The sequence below is a fragment of the Oncorhynchus masou genome, unplaced genomic scaffold (genome assembly GCF_036934945.1).
Source record: "Oncorhynchus masou masou isolate Uvic2021 unplaced genomic scaffold, UVic_Omas_1.1 unplaced_scaffold_660, whole genome shotgun sequence".
Lineage (NCBI taxonomy): Eukaryota > Metazoa > Chordata > Actinopteri > Salmoniformes > Salmonidae > Oncorhynchus > Oncorhynchus masou.
The window spans coordinates 82501-106533 of NW_027013042.1; the positions used below are offsets into that span (position 1 = coordinate 82501).

At 43.5% G+C, this 24033-nt stretch overlaps 1 protein-coding gene across 1 annotated transcript in view; it reads left to right on the plus strand.

Annotated features, from left to right (window-relative positions):
* Window positions 1–21345, plus strand: part of LOC135536756 (dedicator of cytokinesis protein 1-like) — a 94315-nt gene extending 72970 nt beyond the window's left edge. The window contains exons 8-10 of the mRNA XM_064963002.1: window positions 4400–4565; window positions 14512–14660; window positions 20038–21345. Coding sequence (XP_064819074.1) covers window positions 4400–4565; window positions 14512–14660; window positions 20038–20133 — 411 coding nt within the window. The 3' untranslated portion in view covers window positions 20134–21345. The remainder of the gene's footprint in view (window positions 1–4399; window positions 4566–14511; window positions 14661–20037) is intronic.
* Window positions 21346–24033: the final 2688 nt, after the last annotated feature.

The window sequence follows — 24033 nt, forward strand, 5'->3', positions numbered from 1 at the left end:
CTAGATTCCCCTGGTGGTAGATCAGTCAGCCAGTTGTCTGGCCCCTAGATTCCCCTGGTAGTAGATCAGTCAGCCAGTCGTCTGGCCCCTAGATTCCCCTGGTGGTAGATCAGTCAGCCAGTAGTCTGACCCCTAGATTCCCCTGGTGGTAGATCAGTCAGCCAGCCAGTCGTCTGGCCCCTAGATTCTCCTGGTGGTAGATCAGTCAGCCAGTCATCTGGCCCCTAGATTCCCCTGGTGGTAGATCAGTCAGCCAGTCGTCTGACCCCTAGATTCTCCTGGTGGTATATCAGCCAGCCAGTCGTCTGGCCCCTAGATTCCCCTGGTGGTAGATCAGTCAGCCAGCCAGTAGTCTGGCCCCTAGATTCCCCTGGTGGTAGATCAGTCAGCCAGACAGTCGTCTGGCCCCTAGATTCTCCTGGTGGTAGATCAGTCAGCCAGCCAGTTGTCTGACCCCTAGATTCTCCTGGTGGTAGATCAGTCAGCCAGACAGTCATCTGTCCCCTAGATTCCCCTGGTAGATCAGTCAGCCAGCCAGTTGTCTGGCCCCTAGATTCTCCTGGTGGTAGATCAGTCAGTCAGCCAGTTGTCTGGCCCCTAGATTCTCCTGGTGGTAGATCAGTCAGCCAGACAGTCGTCTGGCCCCTAGATTCCCCTGGTGGCAGATCAGTCAGCCAGACAGTCGTCTGGCCCCTAGATTCCCCTGGTGGCAGATCAGCCAGCCAGACAGTCGTCTGGCCCCTAGATTCCCCTGGTGGTAGATCAGTCAGCCAGCCAGTTGTCTGGCCCCTAGATTCCCCTGGTAGATCAGTCAGCCAGCCAGTTGTCTGTCCCCTAGATTCCCCTGGTGGCAGATCAGCCAGCCAGGCGCCTGGCCCCTGAGAGAGCTTCTTCCTCGGGGCCTGAGAAGAGAGGAGAGATGACTCTTTCATTCAACATCATTGGCACAGGGAAGAGGTGAACAGCTGTAAGCTGTACTGTCTCCGTTAAATAAATCCACTCTAAGCATCACTTTGTTGTTGACTGACTTTGAGTTTTACATATATATGTATATATATATGTATATATATATAAGTGTGGAGCCCTTTAAAACTTCTTCACAATACAGATTGAAATTATGCCCTACCATGTGAAACCAATATTGAGGCACTAACCACAAATAAGATGCAGTAAGCTGACAGTAAACGTGAGTTTCAATCTATACCCAGCTTTAGAAATACAAATAGCCTGTGTACATATTTGCATGTTCAGAGAGGACTACGATGAGCCAATCCCGACGAGGATACGAAAGCAAATGGTATTTAATTTCAATCTATACCCAGCTTTAGAAATACAAACAGCCTCTGGACATATTTGCATGTTCAGAGAGGACTACGATGAGCCAATCCCGACGAGGAAACGAAAGCCATTTTCATCCTAAATGATATTTAATTGCTCTCTCCTTTGTTATTCTTCAGCTTAGACACAGTTGGTCTTTCAGTGCACGACATTTAATTGGCTTTCTAGTGAGATGTGTGATGTAGTTTAGATGGTTTTCTATTGAGATGTAGTTTAGATCGTTTTCTATTGAGATGTGGTTTAGATGGTTTTCTATTGAGATGTAGTTTAGATTGTTTTCTATTGAGATGTAGTGAGATGTAGTTTAGATGGTTTTCTATTGACATTTATTTTAGATGGTTTTCTATTGAGATGTAGTTTAGATGGTTTTCTATTGACATTTATTTTAGATGGTTTTCTATTGAGATGTAGTTTAGATGGTTTTCTATTGAGATGTAGTTTAGATGGTTTTCTATTGTGATGTAGTGAGATGTAGTTTAGATGGTTTTCTATTGTGATGTAGTTTAGATGGTTTTCTATTGAGATGTAGTTTAGATGGTTTTCTATTGAGATGTAGTTTAGATGGTTTTCTATTGAGATGTAGTTTAGATGGTATTCTATTGTGATGTAGTTTAGATGGTTTTCTATTGAGATGTATTGAGATGTAGTTTAGATGGTTTTCTATTGAGATGTAGTTTAGATGGTTTTCTATTTAGTTCGAGTGAGATGTAGTTTAGATGGTTTTCTATTGAGATGTAGTGAGATGTAGTTTAGATGGTGTTCTATTGTGATGTAGTGAGATGGTGTTCTATTGTGATATAGTTTAGATGGTTTTCTATTGAGATGTAGTTTAGATAGTTTTCTATTGAGTTCTAGTGAGATGTAGTTTAGATGGTTTTCTATTGAGATGTAGTTTAGATGGTTTTCTATTTAGTTCTAGTGAGATGTAGTTTAGATTGTTTTCTATTCAGATGTAGTTTAGATGGTTTTCTATTAAGTTATATTGAGATGTAGTTTAGATGATTTTCTATTGAGATGTAGTTTAGATGGTTTTCTATTGAGATGTAGTTTAGATGTTTTTCTATTGAGATGTAGTTTAGATTGTTTTCTATTGAGATGTAGTTTAGATGGTTTTCTATTGGGATGTAGTGAGATGTAGTTTAGATGGTTTTCTATTGAGATGTAGTTTAGATGGTGTTCTATTGTGATGTAGTTTAGATGTTTTTCTATTGAGATGTAGTTTAGATGGTTTTCTATTTAGTTCTAGTGAGATGTAGTTTAGATGGTTTTCTATTGAGATGTAGTTTAGATGATTTTCTATTGAGATGTAGTTTATATGGTTTTCTATTGAGATGTAGTTTAGATGGTTTTCTATTGTGTTGTAGTTTAGATGGTTTTCTATTGAGTTGTAGTTTAGATTGTTTTCTATTGAGATTTATTTTAGATGGTTTTCTATTGAGATGTAGTGATGTAGTTTAGATGGTTTTCTATTGAGGTGTAGTTTAGATGGTTTTCTATTGTGATGTAGTTTACATTTACATTTAAGTCATTTGGCAGACGCTCTTCTATTGAGATGTAGTTTAGATTGTTTTCTATTGAGATTTATTTTAGATGGTTTTCTATTGAGATGTAGTGATGTAGTTTAGATGGTTTTCTATTGAGGTGTAGTTTAGATGGTTTTCTATTGTGATGTAGTTTACATTTACATTTAAGTCATTTGGCAGACGCTCTTCTATTGAGATGTAGTTTAGATGGTTTTCTATTGAGTTATAGTGAGATGTAGTTTAGATGGTTTTCTATTGATGTAGTTTAGATGGTTTTCTATTTAGTTCTAGTGAGATGTAGTTTAGATGGTTTTCTATTGAGATGTAGTGAGATGTAGTTTAGATGGTTTTCTATTGAGGTGTAGTTTAAATGGTTTTCTATTGAGATGTAGTTTAGATGGTTTTCTATTGACATTTATTTTAGATGGTTTTCTATTGAGATGTAGTTTAGATGGTTTTCTATTGTGATGTAGTGAGATGTAGTTTAGATGGTTTTCTATTGTGATGTAGCGAGATGTAGTTTAGATGGTTTTCTATTGAGATGTAGTTTAGATGGTTTTCTATTGAGATGTAGTTTAGATGGTTTTCTATTGAGATGTAGTGAGATGTAGTTTAGATGGTTTTCTATTGAGGTGTAGTTTAGATGGTTTCTTTTGAGATGTAGTTTAGATGGTTTTCTATTGAGATGTAGTTTATATGGTGTTCTAGTGAGATGTAGTTTAGATGGTTTTCTATTGTGATGTAGTTTAGATGGTTTTCTATTGTGATGTAGTATAGATGTTGTTCTATTGTGATGTAGTTTAGATGGTTTTCTATTGAGATGTAGTTTAGATGGTTTTCTATTGAGATGTAGTTTAGATGGTCTGACTTCTAATAAATAATAGGTTTGGCAGCAACGTGATGGTTTTAGGTGGCATCTCTTTCTCTCTGTCTCTCTCTCTCTCTTTTTCTCTCTACCTCCCTCTCTCTCTCTTTCTCTCTACCTCCCTCTCTCTCTCTCTCTGTCTCTCTCTCTTTCTATCTTTACCTCCCTCTCTCTCTCTCTGTTTCTCTCTCTCTCCTCTCAATTCAATTCAAGGGGCTTTATTTTCATGGGAAACATGTGTTAACATTGCCAAAGCAAGTGATCTAGATAATATACAAAAGTGAAATAAACAATAAAAATGAACTGTTAACATGACACTCACAGAAGTTCCTAAAGAATAAAGACATTACAAATGTCAAATTATGTATATACACAGTGTTGTAATGATGTACAAAAGGGGAAATAAATAAGCAGAAATATGGGCTTTTTTATGTGTTGCTCTCTCCTTCCTTCCTTCTCGATTGATTGATTGATTGATTGATTGATTGATTGATTGATTGATTGATCGATTGATTGATTGATTGATTGATGATGTCTGATGGCTCTCTCCAGACGTCCTCAGATCAGCCCGCGTCCTCTTATGTATTTTATAATCGTACGATTTGATTTGATTAGATGCCAACAGGATCTGTGATACTTCTCTTCTCTTCTCTCTCTCTCTCTGTGTGTTCAGATCAGCCCACTGAGGCCTCAGAGACCAAAGAGTCAGGTGTTGAACCTGTTGAGTGGAGACCGTCGTATCTCTGTGTCCCCCGGACCCCCCCAGCCCCAGTCCTCCCCGGGCCCCCCACCCATCACCCCCAGGAACAAACTGTCCTTCAGCCTGCTCACCGTCTCCAGTGAGTACACACATACATGGACATATATGCACACACACACACACACTTGCCTTGCAGCTACCTCCGTCATGTTCTCTCAACCTGCTGGCTGAATGTTTCTTTCCCTGGGCTCTCTAGGGTCGTCTATGTCTTCCCTGGGCTCTTTTGGATCGTCTCTGTCTTCACTAGGGTCGTCTCTGTCTTCTCTGGGGTCGTCTCTGTCTTCGCTGGGCTCTCTAGGGTTGTCTATGTCTTCCCTGGGCTCTCTAGGGTTGTCTCTGTCTTCCATAGGCTCTCTAGGATCGTCTATGTCTTCCCTGGGCTCTCTAGGGTCGTCTCTGTCTTCCCTGGGCTCTCTAGGTTTGTCTCTGTCTTCCCTGGGCTCTCTAGGGTCGTCTCTGTCTTCCCTGGGCTCTCTAGGGTCGTCTCTGTCTTCCTTGGGCTCTCTAGGGTCGTCTCTGTCTTCCCTGGGCTCTCTAGGGTCGTCTCTGTCTTCCCTCTGTGCTCTAGGGTCGTCTCTGTCTTCCCTGGGCTCTCTAGGGTCGTCTCTGTCTTCCCTGGGCTCTCTAGGGTCGTCTCTGTCTTCCCTGGGCTCTCTAGGGTCGTCTCTGTCTTCCCTGGGCTCTCTAGGGTCGTCTCTGTCTTCCCTGGGCTCTCTAGGGTCGTCTCTGTCTTCCCTCTGTGCTCTAGGGTCGTCTCTGTCTTCCCTGGGCTCTCTAGGGTCGTCTCTGTCTTCCCTGGGCTCTCTAGGGTCGTCTCGGTCTTCCCTGGGCAGTGTATAGAGATAGATAGAGGCAGTGTATGGTGATAGATAAAGGGGGTGAAACTTGGTATAGACTGAATCTTGGTAAAGACTGAATCTTGGCATGACACCGAAGTCACTGCCAATAAACTCATGGCAGATGAACTCAAACTGGACCCTAAACCATGGAGATGGAGGGACCAATAGGAATGGCTCTTTCTTTCCAGTTGGACGGCCCAGATCTATAATGATGAAACTGCTCAGGGTCAAAGACAAGGAGGAGTTTCTCAGGAGAGCCATGTGCCTGAAGGAACCCTAATTCACCCGAAGAAACCCCAAATCACCTGAAGGGAACCTAAATCACCTGAAGAAACCCCAAATCACCTGAAGGAACCCTAAATCACCTGAAGGGTACCTAAATCACCTGAAGGGTACCTAAATCACCTGAAGGAACCCTAAATCACCTGAAGGGAACCTAAATCAACTGAAGGAACCCTAAATCACCTGAAGGAACCCTAAATCACCTGAAGGAACCCTAAATCACCTGAAGGGAACCTAAATCACCTGAAGGGCACCTGAAGGAATCCTAAATCACCTGAAGGAACCCTAAATCACCTGAAGGAACCCTAAATCACCTGAAGGAACCCTAAATCACCTGAATCACCTGAAGGAACCCTAAATCACCTGAAGGAACCCTAAATCACCTGAAGGAACCCTAAATCACCTGAAGGAACCCTAAATCACCTGAAGAAACCCCAAATCGCCTGAAGGAACCCTAAATCGCCTGAAGGAACCCTAAATCACCTGAAGGAACCCTAAATCACCTGAAGGGAACCTAAATCACCTGAAGGAACCCTAAATCACCTGAAGGAACCCTAAATCACCTGAAGGAACCCTAAATCACCTGAAGGACCCTAAATCGCCTGAAGAAACCCCAAATCGCCTGAAGAAACCCCAAATCGCCTGAAGGAACCCCAAATCACCTGAAGGAACCCTAAATCACCTGAAGGGAACCTAAATCACCTGAAGGAACCCTAAATCACCTGAAGGAACCCTAAATCACCTGAAGGGAACCTAAATCACCTGAAGGAACCCTAAATCACCTGAAGGAACCCTAAATCACCTGAAGGGTACCTAAATCACCTGAAGGGAACCTAAATCTCCTGATAAAACTAACACCAATGTATGGTTGTATTGGACATGCTATGTCCAATACACTCCTGTGTTTCTGCTCCACTCTCTGGATGATTCCCACTGTGTATCTAACCTGTTAGATATTAATGAAACCAAGGACATCAACTCTGATAACATGGTCTCTAACCCATTAGATATTAATGAAACCAAGGACATCAACTCTGATAACATGGTCTCTAACCCATTAGATATTAATGAAGCCAAGGACATCAACTCTGATAACATGGTCTCTAACCCGTTAGATATTAATGAAGCCAAGGACATCAACTCTGATAACATGGTCTCTAACCCGTTAGATATTAATGAAGCCAAGGACATCAACTCTGATAACATGGTCTCTAACCCGTTAGATATTAATGAAGCTAAGGACAACAACTCTGATAACATGGTCTCTAACCCGTTAGATATTAATGAAGCCAAGGACATCAACTCTGATAACATGGTCTTTAACCCGTTAGATATTAATGACGCCAAGGATAAATACAATGATTGTGTTGATCCAGATGAACATCAACGCTTCATGACAGGTCTCCTTTATAATGCCGTTCAACACTGGAGAACATCAACGCTTCATGACAGGTCTCCTTTATAATGCCGTTCACCACTGGAGAACATCAACGCTTCATGACAGGTCTCCTTTATAATGCTGTTCACCACTGGAGAACATCAACGCTTCATGACAGGTCTCCGTTATAATGCTGTTCACCACTGGAGAACATCAACGCTTCATGACAGGTCTCCTTTATAATGCCGTTCACCACTGGAGAACATCAACGCTTCATGACAGGTCTCCTTTATAATGCTGTTCACCACTGGAGAACATCAACGCTTCATGACAGGTCTCCTTTATAATGCCGTTCACCACTGGAGAACATCAACGCTTCATGACAGGTCTCCTTTATAATGCTGTTCACCACTGGAGAACATCAACGCTTCATGACAGGTCTCCTTTATAATGCTGTTCACCACTGGAGAACATCAACGCTTCATGACAGGTCTCCTTTATAATGCTGTTCACCACTGGAGAACATCAACGCTTCATGACAGGTCTCCTTTATAATGCTGTTCACCACTGGAGAACATCAACGCTTCATGACAGGTCTCCTTTATAATGCTGTTCACCACTGGAGAACATCAACGCTTCATGACAGGTCTCCTTTATAATGCTGTTCACCACTGGAGAACATCAACGCTTCATGACAGGTCTTCTTTATCATGCTCTTCACCACTGGAGAACATCAACGCTTCATGACAGGTCTTCTTTATCATGCTCTTCACCACTGGAGAACATCAAGAGTGGCAGGAGGAGCGGCCATTTTGTGTTCATTAACGTGTTCTCTTCTTTGTAAGAGAGGACCTCACACTTCCATCTGATAACAATGTTGTTTAATCTCTGTTGATAGAAATTCCCTCGTGTTCATTTCTTGGTGTTAAAACAAGCGGTGATTGGATGCATCGATCGGCCACCCGATTCTGACATTGGTAGTTTCGTTGATATCCTTGCATCGACCTGGGATTGGATTAACCTCTAATGTCGAGCAATCCCGTATCCGGGAATGTAATCATAGCCTCAAGCTCATTAGCATAACGCAACGTTAACTATTCATGAAAATCGCAAATGAAATGAAATAAATATATTGGCTCGCAAGCTTAGCCTTTTGTTAACAACACTGTCATCTCAGATTTTCAAAATATGCTTTTCAACCATAGCTACACAAGCATTTGTGTAAGAGTATTGATAGCTAGCATAGCATTAAGCCTAGCATTCAGCAGGCAACATTTTCACAAAAACAAGAAAAGCATTCAAATAAAATAATTTACCTTTGAAGAACTTCGGATGTTTTCAATGAGGAGACTCTCAGTTAGATAGCAAATGTTCAGTTTTTCCAAAAAGATTATTTGTGTAGGAAAAATTGCTCTGTTTTGTTCATCACGTTTGGCTCAGAAAAAAAAACGAAAATTCAGTCATTACAACGCCAAACTTTTTTCCAAATTAACTCCATAATATCGACAGAAACATGGCAAACGTTGTTTAGAATCAATCCTCAAGGTGTTTTTCACACATCTAGTCGATGATAAATCATTTGTGGCAGTTGCCTTTCTCCTCTGAACCAAATGGAAAAGTGGACGCAGCTGAAGATTGCGCAATAATTTCGACGGAGGACACCAAGCGGACACCTGGTAAATGCAGTCTCTTATGGTCAATCTTCCAATGATATGCCTACAAATACGTCACAATGCTGCAGACGCCTTGGGGAAACGACAGAAAGTGCAGGCTCATTCCTGGCGCATTCACAGCCATATAAGGAGACATTGGTACACAGCGCATTCAAAATCTTGGGCATTTCCTGTATGAAATTTCATCTTGGTTTCGCCTGTAGCATTAGTTCTGTGGCACTCACAGACAATATCTTTGCAGTTTTGGAAACGTCAGAGTGTTTTCTTTCCAAAGCTGTCAATTATATGCATTGTCGAGCATCTTTTTTTATCCAAAAATTAAAAGAGCGCCCCCTATATCGAAGAAGTTAATAGTGAAGCTAAAAATGTGTTTTCTATTGGGTGATTACAAGGATTGGGTGATTTCTATTGGGCGATTACAAGGATTGGGTGATTTCTATTGGGTGATTACAACGTAAACGTATTTAGAAAGCGAGAAGCACTCAGTGACATCTGACTTGTTGAATAGTTTATACTGCAGCTATCTGTATCCCATCGTCTATAAGCCCACGAGACCAGTCCACCTGCCTTGTTGAATAGTTTATACTGCAGCTATCTGTATCCCATCGTCTATAAGCCCACGAGACTGACCAGTCCACCTGCCTTGTTGAATAGTTTATACTGCAGCTATCTGTATCCCATCGTCTATAAGCCCACGAGACTGACCAGTCCACCTGCCTTGTTGAATAGTTTATACTGCAGCTATCTGTATCCCATCGTCTATAAGCCCACGAGACTGACCAGTCCACCTGCCTTGTTGAATAGTTTATACTGCAGCTATCTGTATCCCATCGTCTATAAGCCCACGAGACTGACCAGTCCACCTGCCTCCCTTATTGATTGTTTAAATAATGTGACTAATGCAGGTGTACTTTTAATGAAATTCATGACTACTTTCCACTTTTTTTCGGCAACTGGAAAATGAACAGATGGGAATGATTAGTAGAATGTAGAATATTTAACTCAAGTAATTATGATCGCTTTAAGATGTTGATTGATGATATATATATATATTCAGGCTGATTTGGAGTCTGCCTGCCAGACTCACATCTTTCAATTGTTGTATTTCACCACTGCTTTCCCTTCGTTCAGTCACGTGAGAGAGCAGCAGAAGGTTCTGGAAACCTTGGATTTTCTCAGCCCGGTCTCAAAAAACCCTCAGTACAAAAAAGTTGTGTAAAAGGTTCATCAATCATCTGTTGAGTAAGAAAAAGGCCTGTACAACTCCCCCATGTCAATGTCCTGTTGGAAATCAGACCGATACTGATCCTGATGTTATTTCATGTCAGTTAAATTTAAAAAAAAAACGTCTTTTTTTTGAATGTGGGTTCCTCTCTGTCAAAGACAACAGAGAAAACGGATGGAAATCCCCCTGGGTTACATGTCCCTTCTCTGCTTCAGTGTGATCCTCCTGATGGGAGGCGATGGAGGTCATCGGTAACTTAAAGATATCAGCGGCAGGTCATGATGACATCGGTGTCTCTGCGGTGAAATCGGTGTCTTCCTCGATCTCCGAGCCTCTTTGTAACGTCCATCTTCACCAAATCAATCCCAACTGGTATTGTTCCTAAAGATTCGAAAATCGCCCAAGTTATACCTCTCTTTATAAATCTGAAGATCCAAGATATTTTACAAATTATCGCCCCAAATATCTGTACTACCATGTTTTTCTAAAGTCCTAAAAAAATTGGTGTATAAGAGAATGCTGAAACATTTAAATCAACACTGTATTCTATATGAGCACAGATACGGCTCTTTCGCAACTTGTGGATAAAATCTTTACATCCGTGAACAACAATGAACGGTATCTTTTGAGATTTATCCCAAAGCGTTTGACACGGTCGATCATTAAATATTACTTTCTAGATTGCATTATTATGTTTGTCATGATTTAACATATAACTGGATATATAGTTCATGTTTATGATAGAGAACAATGTGTTAATGCAGACGGCTGTGTATCTACCAGGGCCAAGATATCCTGTGGTGTGACACAGGGTTCAAAACCTGTCTAGTTTTCATAGTGGAGGGTGAGGGTTAGTGGTGAGGGTTTTACCAGTCTAGTTTTCATAGTGGAGGGTGAGGGTTAGTGGTGAGGGTTTTACCAGTCTAGTTGTCATAGTGGAGGGTGAGGGTTAGTGGTGAGGGTTTTACCAGTCTAGTTGTCATAGTGGAGGGTGAGGGTTAGTGGTGAGGGTTTTATCAGTCTAGTTGTCATAGTGGAGGGTGAGGGTTAGTGGTGAGGGTTTTACCAGTCTAGTTGTCATAGTGGAGGGTGAGGGTTTTACCAGTCTAGTTGTCATAGTGGAGGGTGAGGGTTTTACCAGTCTAGTTTTAATAGTGGAGGGTGAGGGTTAGCGGTGAGAGTTTTACCAGTCTAGTTTTCATAGTGGAGGGTGAGGGTTTTACCAGTCTAGTTTTCATAGTGGAGGGTGAGGGTTTTACCTGTCTAGTTTTCATAGTGGAGGGTGAGGGTTTTACCAGTCTAGTTTTCATAGTGGAGGGTGAGGGTTTTACCAGTCTAGTTTTCATAGTGGAGGGTGAGGGTTTTACCTGTCTAGTTTTCATAGTGGAGGGTGAGGGTTTTACCAGTCTAGTTTTCATAGTGGAGGGTGAGGGTTTTACCAGTCTAGTTTTCATAGTGGAGGGTGAGGGTTTTACCAGTCTAGTTTTCATAGTGGAGGGTGAGGGTTTTACCAGTCTAGTTTTCATAGTGGAGGGTGAGGGTTTTACCAGTCTAGTTTTCATAGTGGTGGGTGAGGGTTTTACCAGTCTAGTTTTCATAGTGGATGGTGAGGGTTTTACCAGTCTAGTTTTCATAGTGGAGGGTGAGGGTTTTACCAGTCTAGTTTTTCATAGTGGAGGGTGAGGGTTTTACCAGTCTAGTTTTCATAGTGGAGGGTGAGGGTTTTACCAGTCTAGTTTTCATAGTGGAGGGTGAGGGTTTTACCAGTCTAGTTTTCATAGTGGAGGGTGAGGGTTTTACCAGTCTAGTTTTCATAGTGGAGGGTGAGGGTTTTACCAGTCTAGTTTTCATAGTGGAGGGTGAGGGTTTTACCAGTCTAGTTTTCATAGTGGAGGGTGAGGGTTTTACCAGTCTAGTTGTCATAGTGGAGGGTGAGGGTTTTACCAGTCTAGTTTTAATAGTGGAGGGTGAGGGTTAGCGGTGAGAGTTTTACCAGTCTAGTTTTCATAGTGGAGGGTGAGGGTTTTACCAGTCTAGTTGTCATAGTGGAGGGTGAGGGTTTTACCAGTCTAGTTTTAATAGTGGAGGGTGAGGGTTAGCGGTGAGAGTTTTACCAGTCTAGTTTTCATAGTGGAGGGTGAGGGTTTTACCAGTCTAGTTTTCATAGTGGAGGGTGAGGGTTTTACCTGTCTAGTTTTCATAGTGGAGGGTGAGGGTTTTACCAGTCTAGTTTTCATAGTGGAGGGTGAGGGTTTTACCAGTCTAGTTTTCATAGTGGAGGGTGAGGGTTTTACCTGTCTAGTTTTCATAGTGGAGGGTGAGGGTTTTACCAGTCTAGTTTTCATAGTGGAGGGTGAGGGTTTTACCAGTCTAGTTTTCATAGTGGAGGGTGAGGTTTTACCAGTCTAGTTTTCATAGTGGAGGATGAGGGTTTTACCAGTCTAGTTTTCATAGTGGTGGGTGAGGGTTTTACCAGTCTAGTTTTCATAGTGGAGGGTGAGGGTTTTACCAGTCTAGTTTTCATAGTGGAGGGTGAGGGTTTTACCAGTCTAGTTTTTCATAGTGGAGGGTGAGGGTTTTACCAGTCTAGTTTTCATAGTGGAGGGTGAGGGTTTTACCAGTCTAGTTTTCATAGTGGAGGGTGAGGGTTTTACCAGTCTAGTTTTCATAGTGGAGGGTGAGGGTTTTACCAGTCTAGTTTTCATAGTGGAGGGTGAGGGTTTTACCAGTCTAGTTTTCATAGTGGAGGGTGAGGGTTTTACCAGTCTAGTTTTCATAGTGGAGGGTGAGGGTTTTACCAGTCTAGTTTTCATAGTGGAGGGTGAGGGTTTTACCAGTCTAGTTTTCATAGTGGTGGGTGAGGGTTTTACCAGTCTAGTTTTCATAGTGGAGGGTGAGGGTTTTACCAGTCTAGTTTTCATAGTGGAGGGTGAGGGTTTTACCAGTCTAGTTTTCATAGTGGAGGGTGAGGTTTTACCAGTCTAGTTTTCATAGTGGAGGGTGAGGGTTTTACCAGTCTAGTTTTCATAGTGGAGGGTGAGGGTTTTACCAGTCTAGTTTTCATAGTGGAGGGTGAGGGTTTTACCAGTCTAGTTTTCATAGTGGAGGGTGAGGGTTTTACCAGTCTAGTTTTCATAGTGGAGGGTGAGGGTTTTACCAGTCTAGTTTTCATAGTGGAGGGTGAGGGTTTTACCAGTCTAGTTTTCATAGTGGAGGGTGAGGGTTTTACCAGTCTAGTTTTCATAGTGGATCGTACTATTTTTGCCCTTTGTTATTCCTAGTCTATATCAATGACCTTGCTGTTGGGTCTTCTACCGTACCTCCTTCTCTTTACTGATGATACCAATTAGATTGTATCACCCAAGCATTTTTGATTCACTAATTAAATGAAACCAACTCAGGCATGGCCACATTTTCTAAATGATTTCAGATAAACAAATTATCTTTAAACATTAATACATTCAACTTTACTATATTCAATTAAATGGAACAAGCCACAGCCACTAGATTCCTCAGAGCTCTAATTGATGAAACGTTATCCTGGTAGGAACATATTCATTTTGTCTGTAGCAAAGTGATAAAATCTGTTGGAACCATCAGAGTGGTTTGGTTCATCAGGTTTGCTTCTCAACTCTGCACTCGAGCTGCGTTGACCCAGATCTCATGTACTGTAATATAGTCTGGGCCAGTACAGACACCTCCTACCTACAGATTACTCATCACACAAAAGAAAATGTGCAAGACGAGTCGCCACTGGCACAATCTGAATCATTAGTATGTTTTGTTATGTGTTAATTCTGGTACTTGTGTATTGTATACCGTCTTTATTCTGGTTGTTATATCAGCCTTTCTGCTTCCAGCCACACCTGCAAACTGTGTTTGTTGTCTCTTGTTGTTGTCTGTCTCTTGTTGTTGTCTATCGCTTGTTTTGTTTGGTGTGAATAAATAAAGCTAGACAGACCAGACCTGACTGACAGACAGACAGACCAGACGGACCAGACAGACAGACAGACAGACAGACAGACAGACAGACAGACAGACAGACAGACAGACAGACAGACAGACAGACAGACCAGACCAGACCAGACCAGACCAGACCAGATGTTCCTCATCTTTAGAAAAGACTCAGTTTCCCCACAAACCATCACAGTCATCATGTGTTTCAGAGCATCTCTGGTTTCCAGTGTTGTTGCTGTCGTACGCATTCAGCTGTTTCCCTTGGGGATGAGTGGTGACCTCAGAAATAAAAATTGACCTCTGTCTCTCTCTCTGTCTCTCTCTCTCTGTCTGTCTGTCTCTCTCTCTCTCTCTCTGTCTATCTCTCTCTCTGTCTGTCTGTCTCTCTCTCTCTGTCTATCTCTCTCTCTGTCTGTCTGTCTGTCTCTCTCTCTCTGTCTGTCTCTCTGTCTGTCTGTCTCTCTCTCTGTCTCTGTCCGTCTCTCTCTCTGTCTCTGTCTGTCTGTCTGTCTCTCTGTCTCTGTCTGTCTGTCTATCTGTTTCTCTCTGTGTCTCTCTGTCTGTCTCTCTCTGTCTGTCTCTCTGTTTCTCTCTGTGTCTGTCTCTCTGTGTGTCTGTCTTTCTCTGTGTCTGTCTCTCTGTCTCTCTCTGTCTCTCTGTCTGTCTCTCAGGTCTGGAGCTGAACGGGATGGGGGTTGATAAAGGAGAGACTCCTCCCCCCCTGCCCGTGAAGGGCATCTCTGCTGATTATGGGAACCTGCTAGGAGATAATCAAGACTTGACGAGTCCCTCCACCCCTCCCCTGACACACCATCAAAGGGTAGGTTTTTAATGTGGGCTAAGAACAGCACCTTAATGATGCCATGTCAATACTACGGTTAATGGAACAACAGCCCATCATCGGGAGGGAGGGAGGGAGGGAGGGAGGGAGGGAGGAGGGAGGGAGGGAGGGAGGGAGGGAGGGAGGGAGGGAGGGAGGGAGGGAGGGAGGGAGGGAGGGAGGGAGGGAGGGAGGGGAGGGAGGGTCAATACTACGGTTAATGGAACAACAGCCCTTCATCACGAGGGAGGGAGGGAGGGAGGGAGGGAGGGAGGGAGGGAGGGAGGGAGGGAGGGAGGGAGGGAGGGAGGGAGGGAGGGAGGGAGGGTCAATACTACGGTTAATGGAACAACAGCCCATCATCAGGAGGGAGGAGGGAGGAGGGAGGGAGGGAGGGAGGGAGGGAGGGAGGGAGGGGGAGGGTCAATACTACGGTTAATGGAACAACAGCCCTTCATCACGAGGGAGGGAGGGAGGTTTTAGGGAGGGAGGGAGGGAGGGAGGGAGGGAGGGAGGGAGGGAGGGAGGGAGGGAGGGAGGGTCAATACTACGGTTAATGGAACAACAGCCCTTCATCACGAGGGGAGGGAGGGAGGGGAGGGAGGGAGGGAGGGAGGGAGGGAGGGAGGGGGAGGGAGGGAGGGAGGGGTCAATACTACGGTTAATGGAACAACAGCCCTTCATAGGGAGGGAGGGAGGGAGGGAGGGAGGGAGGGAGGGAGGGAGGGAGGGAGGGAGGGAGGAGGGAGGGGAGGGAGGGAGGGAGGGGAGGGTCAATACTACGGTTAATGGAACAACAGCCCATCATCAGGAGGGAGGGAGGGGAGGGAGGGAGGGAGGGAGGGAGGGAGGGAGGGAGGGTCAATACTACGGTTAATGGAACAACAGCCCTTCATCACGAGGGGGAGGGAGGGAGGGAGGGAGGGAGGGAGGGAGGGAGGGAGGGAGGGAGGGAGGGTCAATACTACGGTTAATGGAACAACAGCCCATCAGTCCACAGCCTGTCTCCTCCAGCCTCAGCCTGTCTCCTCCTGCCTCAGCCTGTCTCCTCCTACCTCAGCCTGTCTCCTCCTACCTCAGCCTGTCTCCTCCTGCCTCAGCCTGTCTCCTCCTGCCTCAGCCTGTCTCCTCCTACCTCAGCCTGTCTCCTCCTTCCTCAGCCTGTCTCCTCCTACCTCAGCCTGTCTCCTCCTACCTCAGCCTGTCTCCTCCTGCCTCAGCCTGTCTCCTCCTACCTCAGCCTGTCTCCTCCTGCCTCAGCCTGTCTCCTCCTACCTCAGCCTGTCTCCTGCTGCCTCAGCCTGTCTCCTCCTACCTCAGCCTGTCTCCTCCTGCCTCAGCCTGTCTTCTCCTACCTCAGCCTGTCTCCTCCTACCTCAGCCTGTCTCCTCCTACCTCAGCCTGTCTCCTCCTACCTCAGCCTGTCTCCTCCTACCTCAGCCTGTCTCCTCCTACCTCAGCCTGTCTCCTGCTGCCTCAGCCTGTCTCCTCCTGTCTCAGCCTGTCTCCTCCTTCCTCAGCCTGTCTCCTGCTGCCTCAGCCTGTCTCCTCCTGTCTCAGCCTGTCTCCTCCTACCTCAGCCTGTCTCCTCCTTCCTCAGCCTGTCTCCTGCTGCCTCAGCCTGTCTCCTCTTACCTACAGAGTCAGGCTAGATTAGTCTCACTGGGAGGGGGAGACTTGGCAGTAAACTCGGGTCAGGCTAGATTAGTCTCACTGGGAGGGGGAGACTTGGCAGTAAACTGGAGTCAGGCTAGATTCGTCTCACTGGGGGGGAAACAGGCGGTAAACTGGAGTCAGGCTAGATTAGTCTCACGGGGGGGGGTAACGAGCAGTAGACTGGAGTCAGACTAGATTAGTGGGGGAGGGACCGGCAGTAAACTGGAGTCAGACTAGATTAGTGGGGAGGGACAGGCAGTAAACTGGAGTCAGACTAGATTAGTGGGGGAGGGACAGGCAGTAAACTGGAGTCAGACTAGATTAGTGGGGGAGGGACAGGCAGTAAACTGGAGTCAGACTAGATTAGTGGGGAGGGACAGGCAGTAAACTGGAGTCAGACTAGATTAGTGGGGGAGGGACAGGCAGTAAACTGGAGTCAGACTAGATTAGTGGGGAGGGACAGGCAGTAAACTGGAGTCAGACTAGATTAGTGGGGGAGGGACAGGCAGTAAACTGGAGTCAGACTAGATTAGTGGGGGAGGGACAGGCAGTAAACTGGAGTCAGACTAGATTAGTGGGGGAGGGACAGGCAGCAAACTGGAGTCAGACTAGATTAGTGGGGGAGGGACAGGCAGCAAACTGGAGTCAGACCAGATTAGTGGGGGAGGGACAGGCAGTAAACTGGAGTCAGACTAGATTAGTGGGGGAGGGACAGGCAGTAAACTGGACTCAGACTAGATTAGTGGGGGAGGGACATTACAAACAGATTTTCCCAGCTCGTGACAGCGGGTTTGACTCCAAGTCCTTGACTGCTGGTGTCATTGAGTCTAGTGTCATTGAGTCTAGTGTCATTGAGTCTAGTGTCATTGAGTCTCGTGTCATTGAGTCTCGTGTCATTGAGTCTAGTGTCATTGAGTCTGGTGTCATTGAGTCTGGTGTCATTGAGTCTGGTGTCATTGTTACTAGATGTCATTGAGTCTAGTGTCATTGTCTAGTGTCATTGAGTCTCGTGTCATTGTTACTAGATGTCATTGTTACTAGATGTCATTGTTACTAGATGTCATTGTTACTAGATGTCATTGAGTCTAGTGTCATTGAGTCTCGTGTCATTGTTACTAGATGTCATTGAGTCTCGTGTCATTGTTACTAGATGTCATTGTTACTAGATGTCATTGTTACTAGATGTCATTGAGTCTAGTGTCATTGAGTCTCGTGTCATTGTTACTAAATGTCATTGTTACTAGATGTCATTGAGTCTAGTGTCATTGAGTCTAGTGTCAATGTCTAGTGTCATTGAGTCTAGTGTCATTGAGTCTAGTGTCATTGAGTCTAGTGTCAATGTCTAGTGTCATTGAGTCTAGTGTCAATGTCTAGTGTCATTGAGTCTAGTGTCATTGTCTCGTGTCATTGAGTCTAGTGTCATTGAGTCTAGTGTCATTGAGTCTAGTGTCAATGTCTAGTGTCATTGAGTCTAGTGTCAATGTCTAGTGTCATTGAGTCTAGTGTCATTGTCTAGTGTCATTGAGTCTAGTGTCATTGTCTCGTGTCATTGAGTCTAGTGTCATTGTCTCGTGTCATTGAGTCTAGTGTCATTGAGTCTAGTGTCATTGTCTCGTGTCATTGAGTCTAGTGTCATTGTCTCGTGTCATTGAGTCTAGTGTCATTGAGTCTAGTGTCATTGAGTCTAGTGTCATTGAGTCTAGTGTCAATGTCTAGTGTCATTGAGTCTAGTGTCATTGTCTAGTGTCATTGAGTCTAGTGTCATTGTCTCGTGTCATTGAGTCTAGTGTCATTGTCTCGTGTCATTGAGTCTAGTGTCATTGTCTCGTGTCATTGAGTCTAGTGTCATTGAGTCTAGTGTCATTGTCTCGTGTCATTGAGTCTAGTGTCATTGTCTCGTGTCATTGAGTCTAGTGTCATTGAGTCTAGTGTCATTGAGTCTAGTGTCAATGTCTAGTGTCATTGAGTCTAGTGTCATTGTCTAGTGTCATTGAGTCTAGTGTCATTGTCTAGTGTCATTGAGTCTAGTGTCATTGTCTCGTGTCATTGAGTCTAGTGTCATTCAGTCACTTCCTTGGACATCGACAGGTGTTGAATGCTGGAATTAATTAGATGAGTCTTGACTGTGTAAAAAACACAGGAAATGACTTGGATTGTAGTTTCACTCAAAGTGCTTGAATCATCAGCCCCAAGCCTAGAAGGTTAAATCATTCGAAAGGAGATTTCCTGCTACTATATTATTTTGAAGATGAATCACTGGGATTGTACAGTTCTAAATATTGATTTATATATCTGGAGCCTATTACAGAATCTCAAATCAAATAAATTTGTAACATACACATGGTTAGCAGATGTTAATGCGAGTGTAGCGAAATGCTTGTGCTTCTAGTTCCGACAATGCAGTAATAACCAACAAGTAATCTAACTAACAATTCCAAAACTACTGTCTTATACACAGTGGAAGGGGATATAGAATATGTACATAAAGATATGAATGAGTGATGGTGCAGAGCAGCATAGGCAAGATACAGTAGATGGTATGGAGTACAGTATATACATATGAGATGAGTATGTAAACAAAGTGGCATAGTTTAAAGTGGCTAGTGATACATATATTACATAAAGATGACAAGATGCAGTAGATGGTGTAGAGTACAGTATATACATATGAGATGAGTAATGTAGGGTATGTAAACAAAGTGGCATAGTTTAAAGTGGCTAGTGATACATGTATTACATAAAGATGCAGTAGGTGCTATAGACTACAGTATATACATATGAGATGAGTAATGTAGGGTATGTAAACATACAAGGTGGCCAGTGATACATGTATTACATAAAGATGACCAGATGCAGTAGATGCTATAGAGTACAGTATATACATATGAGATGAGTAATGTAGGGTATGTAAACATATAAGGTGGCCAGTGATATGTTTATTACATCAACGTTTCCATTATTAAAGTGGCTAGAGATTTGAGTCAGTATGTTGGCAGCAGAATCTCAGGGATCTTTAACTGCTGAGTTGTGAGATGACCTGCTACATTTCCAGGATATTCCTCTTTCTTTAATCTACTTGAAGCTGAGTTTAAAGCTTCACAAGGTGTTTTTAAGGATGTATCAGCTGAGTTTAAAGCTTCACAAGGTGTTATAAGGATGTGAACGCTGAGTTTAAAGCTTCACAGGGTGTTATAAGGATGTGAACGCTGAGTTTAAAGCTTCACAGGGTGTTATAAGGATGTGAACGCTGAGTTTAAAGCTTCACAAGGTGTCATAAGGATGTGTACGCTGAGTTTAAAGCTTCACAAGGTGTTATAAGGATGTGAACGCTGAGTTTAAAGCTTCACAACGTGTCATAAGGATGTGTAAGCTGAGTTTAAAGCTTCACAAGGTGTCATAAGGATGTGTAAGCTGAGTTTAAAGCGTCACAAGGTGTCATAAGGATGTGTAAGCTGAGTTTAAAGCTTCACAAGGTGTCATAAGGATGTGTAAGCTGAGTTTAAAGCGTCACAAGGTGTCATAAGGATGTGTCAGCTGAGTTTAAAGCGTCACAAGGTGTCATAAGGATGTGTCAGCTGAGTTTAAAGCTTCACAACTTGTCATAAGGATGTGTAAGCTGAGTTTAAAGCTTCACAAGGTGTTATAAGGATGTGTAAGCCTTTATAATGTCTTATAAAGGTGGCTTAATATTTCTGTATTCTCTCTCTTCTTTTTTGAACAGCATTTGCCACCTCCTCTTCCCAGCAAGACCCCTCCTCCCCCTCCCCCTAAGACCACCAGGAAACAAGCCTCCATCGATTCAGGAATTGTACAATAAACAATGACATTAAGACACCCGATTTAAAACACACAAGGTTCTTTCCCCTCTGCAATCCCCCCCTCCCTCATCCCCCCCTCATCCCCGCTCAACACAAGGCTGCGTTAACAAAATGGCGACCTAGTTCCAATAATGGACTACTTTTCACCATCGGGTTCTGGTCAAACGTAGGGCACTATATACTGAACAGGGTGCCATTTGGGGAAACAGCCGCAGTCTGACCAGGAGTGGAAGAAGAGTATCTCACTCAGGCAACACTCCTTATTGAGCCATTCATCTTGTCCGTGTCCCAAACGGCACCCTATTCCCTATATAGTGCACTACTTTTGACCACGGCCGATAGGGCTCTGGTTAAAAGTAGTGCACTACGTAGGGAATAGGGTGCCATTTTGTGGCAGAGCCTCATTGATCCTTTTCAATTTTGCCTCAAGTGTGATGATGCGGTCTACTCTACCATAGGTAGATAGGTGAAGCAGTTTCACATGATTACTGGTCACTGAATTTATTGATGCGATCTACCATCTAGGACTCCCTTCTCCACGTGATACCAGTTCAGGCCTTTAGAATGCTATGAGATCGTGTTCCACCTATAGAACCTTTAGAATGAGTGAAATGAATATAGAATCAGAACCAGGTGAATGAAGCGTTCTCGGGTTCTGTCTTTGACCAATAGACAGGCTGGTGAGTGACGACCAACATTCTGACCCCTCCCACCTGCCCTTAGGAGCTGTGAGCACATAGTCACAGAAAACATGTTTTTTATTCTGTGGTTTATCTTTTGTATCCATAGTAACAGAAAACATCCATTTTATTCAGTGGTTCATCTTTTTCTATCCATATTCCCGATTTGTACAGAGGTTTGTATATAGGATTTTATTTTCATTTCATTTTTTTTAATGTGGAATTTATCATGACTTTTATTTTGTATTAACATTGCATTAGATTAACAGGTTTGCATTTATACCCCCCCTCCTCCCCCAATAAAAAAATAAAATGTTTTTTAAAGTTTTTAAATGACAGGGACTATAAAGAATTGGTATGTGAGAATCTGCCTATCGTTGATTTTCTGGGTAAGGTTTGTGTTTTCTTTGCAGTGAACACAACTAACTCCCTCCTCCTTCATCATACATCGTCATTGTATAGGATTTTAACGCTGTAACATTGACTGTTTCCAATTCACTACTGACTTCTGAATAAACTTTCTCAACTGGATGTTTCAACTGTTTCTTTGTGTTTTCGCTCGCTGCTCTTCAGCTTAACAAAAACAAAATACCTTTGAAACAAAGTCTGTTCGGTCTGTGTTGTTGACTTTGATTAAAGGATGTATAGCAACTAGCTGGGTTTCACTGACGTCAAGGTAATGCAGGGTTATCAAGGGGAAGTCTACACAGTCTCTTACGGTAACGATATACAGGGTTATCAAGGTGAACTCTACACAGTCTCTTACGGTAAGTTAATGCAGGGTTATTCAGGTGAACTCTACACAGTGTCTTACGGTAATATTATACAGCGTTATCAAGGTGAACTCTACACAGTCTCTTACGGTAATATTATACAGCGTTATCGAGGTGAACTCTACACAGTCTCTTACGGTAATGTTATACAGCGTTATCAAGGTGAACTCTACACAGTCTCTTACGGTAATATTATACAGCGTTATCAAGGTGAACTCTACACAGTCTCTTACGGTAATGTTATACAGCGTTATCAAGGTGAACTCTACACAGTCTCTTACGGTAAGGTAATGCAGGGTTATCAAGGTGAACTCTACACAGTCTCTTACGGTAAGGTAATGCAGGGTTATCAAGGTGAACTCTACACAGTCTCTTACGGCAAGGTAATGCAGGGTTATCGAGGTGAACTCTCCACAGTCTCTTACGGTAAGGTAATGCAGGGTTATCAAGGTGAAGTCTACACAGTCTCTTACGGTAAGGTAATGCAGGGTTATCAAGGTGAACTCTACACAGTCTCTTACGGTAAGGTAATGCAGGGTTATTCAGGTGAACTTTACACAGTCTCTTACGGTAAGGTAATGCAGGGTTATCGAGGTGAACTCTACACAGTCTCTTACGGTAAGGTAATGCAGGGTTATTCAGGTGAACTTTACACAGTCTCTTACGGTAAGGTAATGCAGGGTTATCGAGGTGAACTCTACACAGTCTCTTACGGTAAGGTAATGCAGGGTTATTCAGGTGAACTTTACACAGTCTCCTACGGTAATATTATACAGCGTTATCAAGGTGAACTCTACACAGTCTCTTACGGTAATATTATACAGCGTTATCAAGGTGAACTCTACACAGTCTCTTACGGTAATGTTATACAGCGTTATCAAGGTGAACTCTACACAGTCTCTTACGGTAATATTATACAGCAGGGATGTCAAACTCATTTTTCCCCCGGGGATGAGTTTGTCTTCAACGAGGTCCGGAGGACCGCACTAAAATTAGATTTTATTTCCTAAAAATGTGCAAAAAAAGTAGTCCTCTATCCATATTTTGCGGAAATTTCTATGCTCCCTGACTGTCTAGTAATTATTAGCGCACGAGCTGGACAGTCAAACCATACGAATGTAGGTCCATTGACTGTGCACAGTGATTATTAGCCAGCTGGACAGTGATTATTAGCCAGCTGGACAGTCAACCTGTATGAATGTAGGACCATTGACTGCACAGTGATTATTAGCCAGCTGGACAGTGATTATTAGCCAGTTGGACAGTCAACCTGTATGAATGTAGGTCCATTGACTGTGCACAGTGATTATTAGGCAGCTGGACAGTGATTATTAGCCAGCTGGACAGTGATTACTAGCCAGCTGGACAGTGATTACTAGGCAGCTGGACAGTGATTACTAGGCAGCTGGACAGTGATTACTAGGCAGCTGGACAGTGATTACTAGGCAGCTGGACAGTGATTACTAGGCAGCTGGACAGTGATTATTAGGCAGCTGGACAGTGATTATTAGGCAGCTGGACAGTGATTACTAGCCAGCTAGACAGTGATTACTAGGCAGCTGGACAGTGATTACTAGGCAGCTGGACAGTGATTACTAGCCAGCTGGACAGTGAGTATTAGGCAGCTGGACAGTGATTATTAGCCAGCTGGACAGTGATTACTAGCCAGCTGGACAGTGATTATTAGGCAGCTGGACAGTCAATATACTATGTATGTACAGTGGCAAGAAAAAGTATGTTAACCTTCTGGAATTATCTGGAATTCTGCATAAAATGCTTATACTTTTTTAAAATCTGATCTTCATCTAAGTCACAACAGCAAATAAAAACAGTCTGCTTGAACTAATAAACACACAAACAATTGAACACACCATGTAAACATTCACACTGTTCCACCAGGTATCACCCTCTTTATGTTGTACAACTGACCAGGTATCACCCTCTTTCTGTTGTACAACTGACCAGGTATCCCTCTTTCTGTTGTACAACTGACCAGGTATCACCCTCTTTCTGTTGTACAACTGACCAGGTATCCCTCTTTCTGTTGTACAACTGACCAGGTATCCCTCTTTCTGTTGTACAACTGACCAGGTATCCCTCTTTCTGTTGTACAACTGACCAGGTATCCCTCTTTCTGTTGTACAACTGACCAGGTATCCCTCTTTCCCTTTCCCCAATGCAGGGTGTAAATAGCATGTGAACCCTTGGATTTAATAACTAGTTGACCCTCCTTTGGCAGCAATAACCTCAACCAAACGTTTTCTATAGTTGCGTATCAGACCGGCTCAACGATCAGGAGTAATGTTGGACCATTGTTCTTTACAAAACTGTTTCAGTTCAGCAATATTCTTGGGATGTCTGGTGTGAACTGCTCTCTTGAGGTCCTGCCACAGCATCTCAATCGGGTTGAGGTCAGGACTCAGACTGGGCCACTCTTCTGTAAACT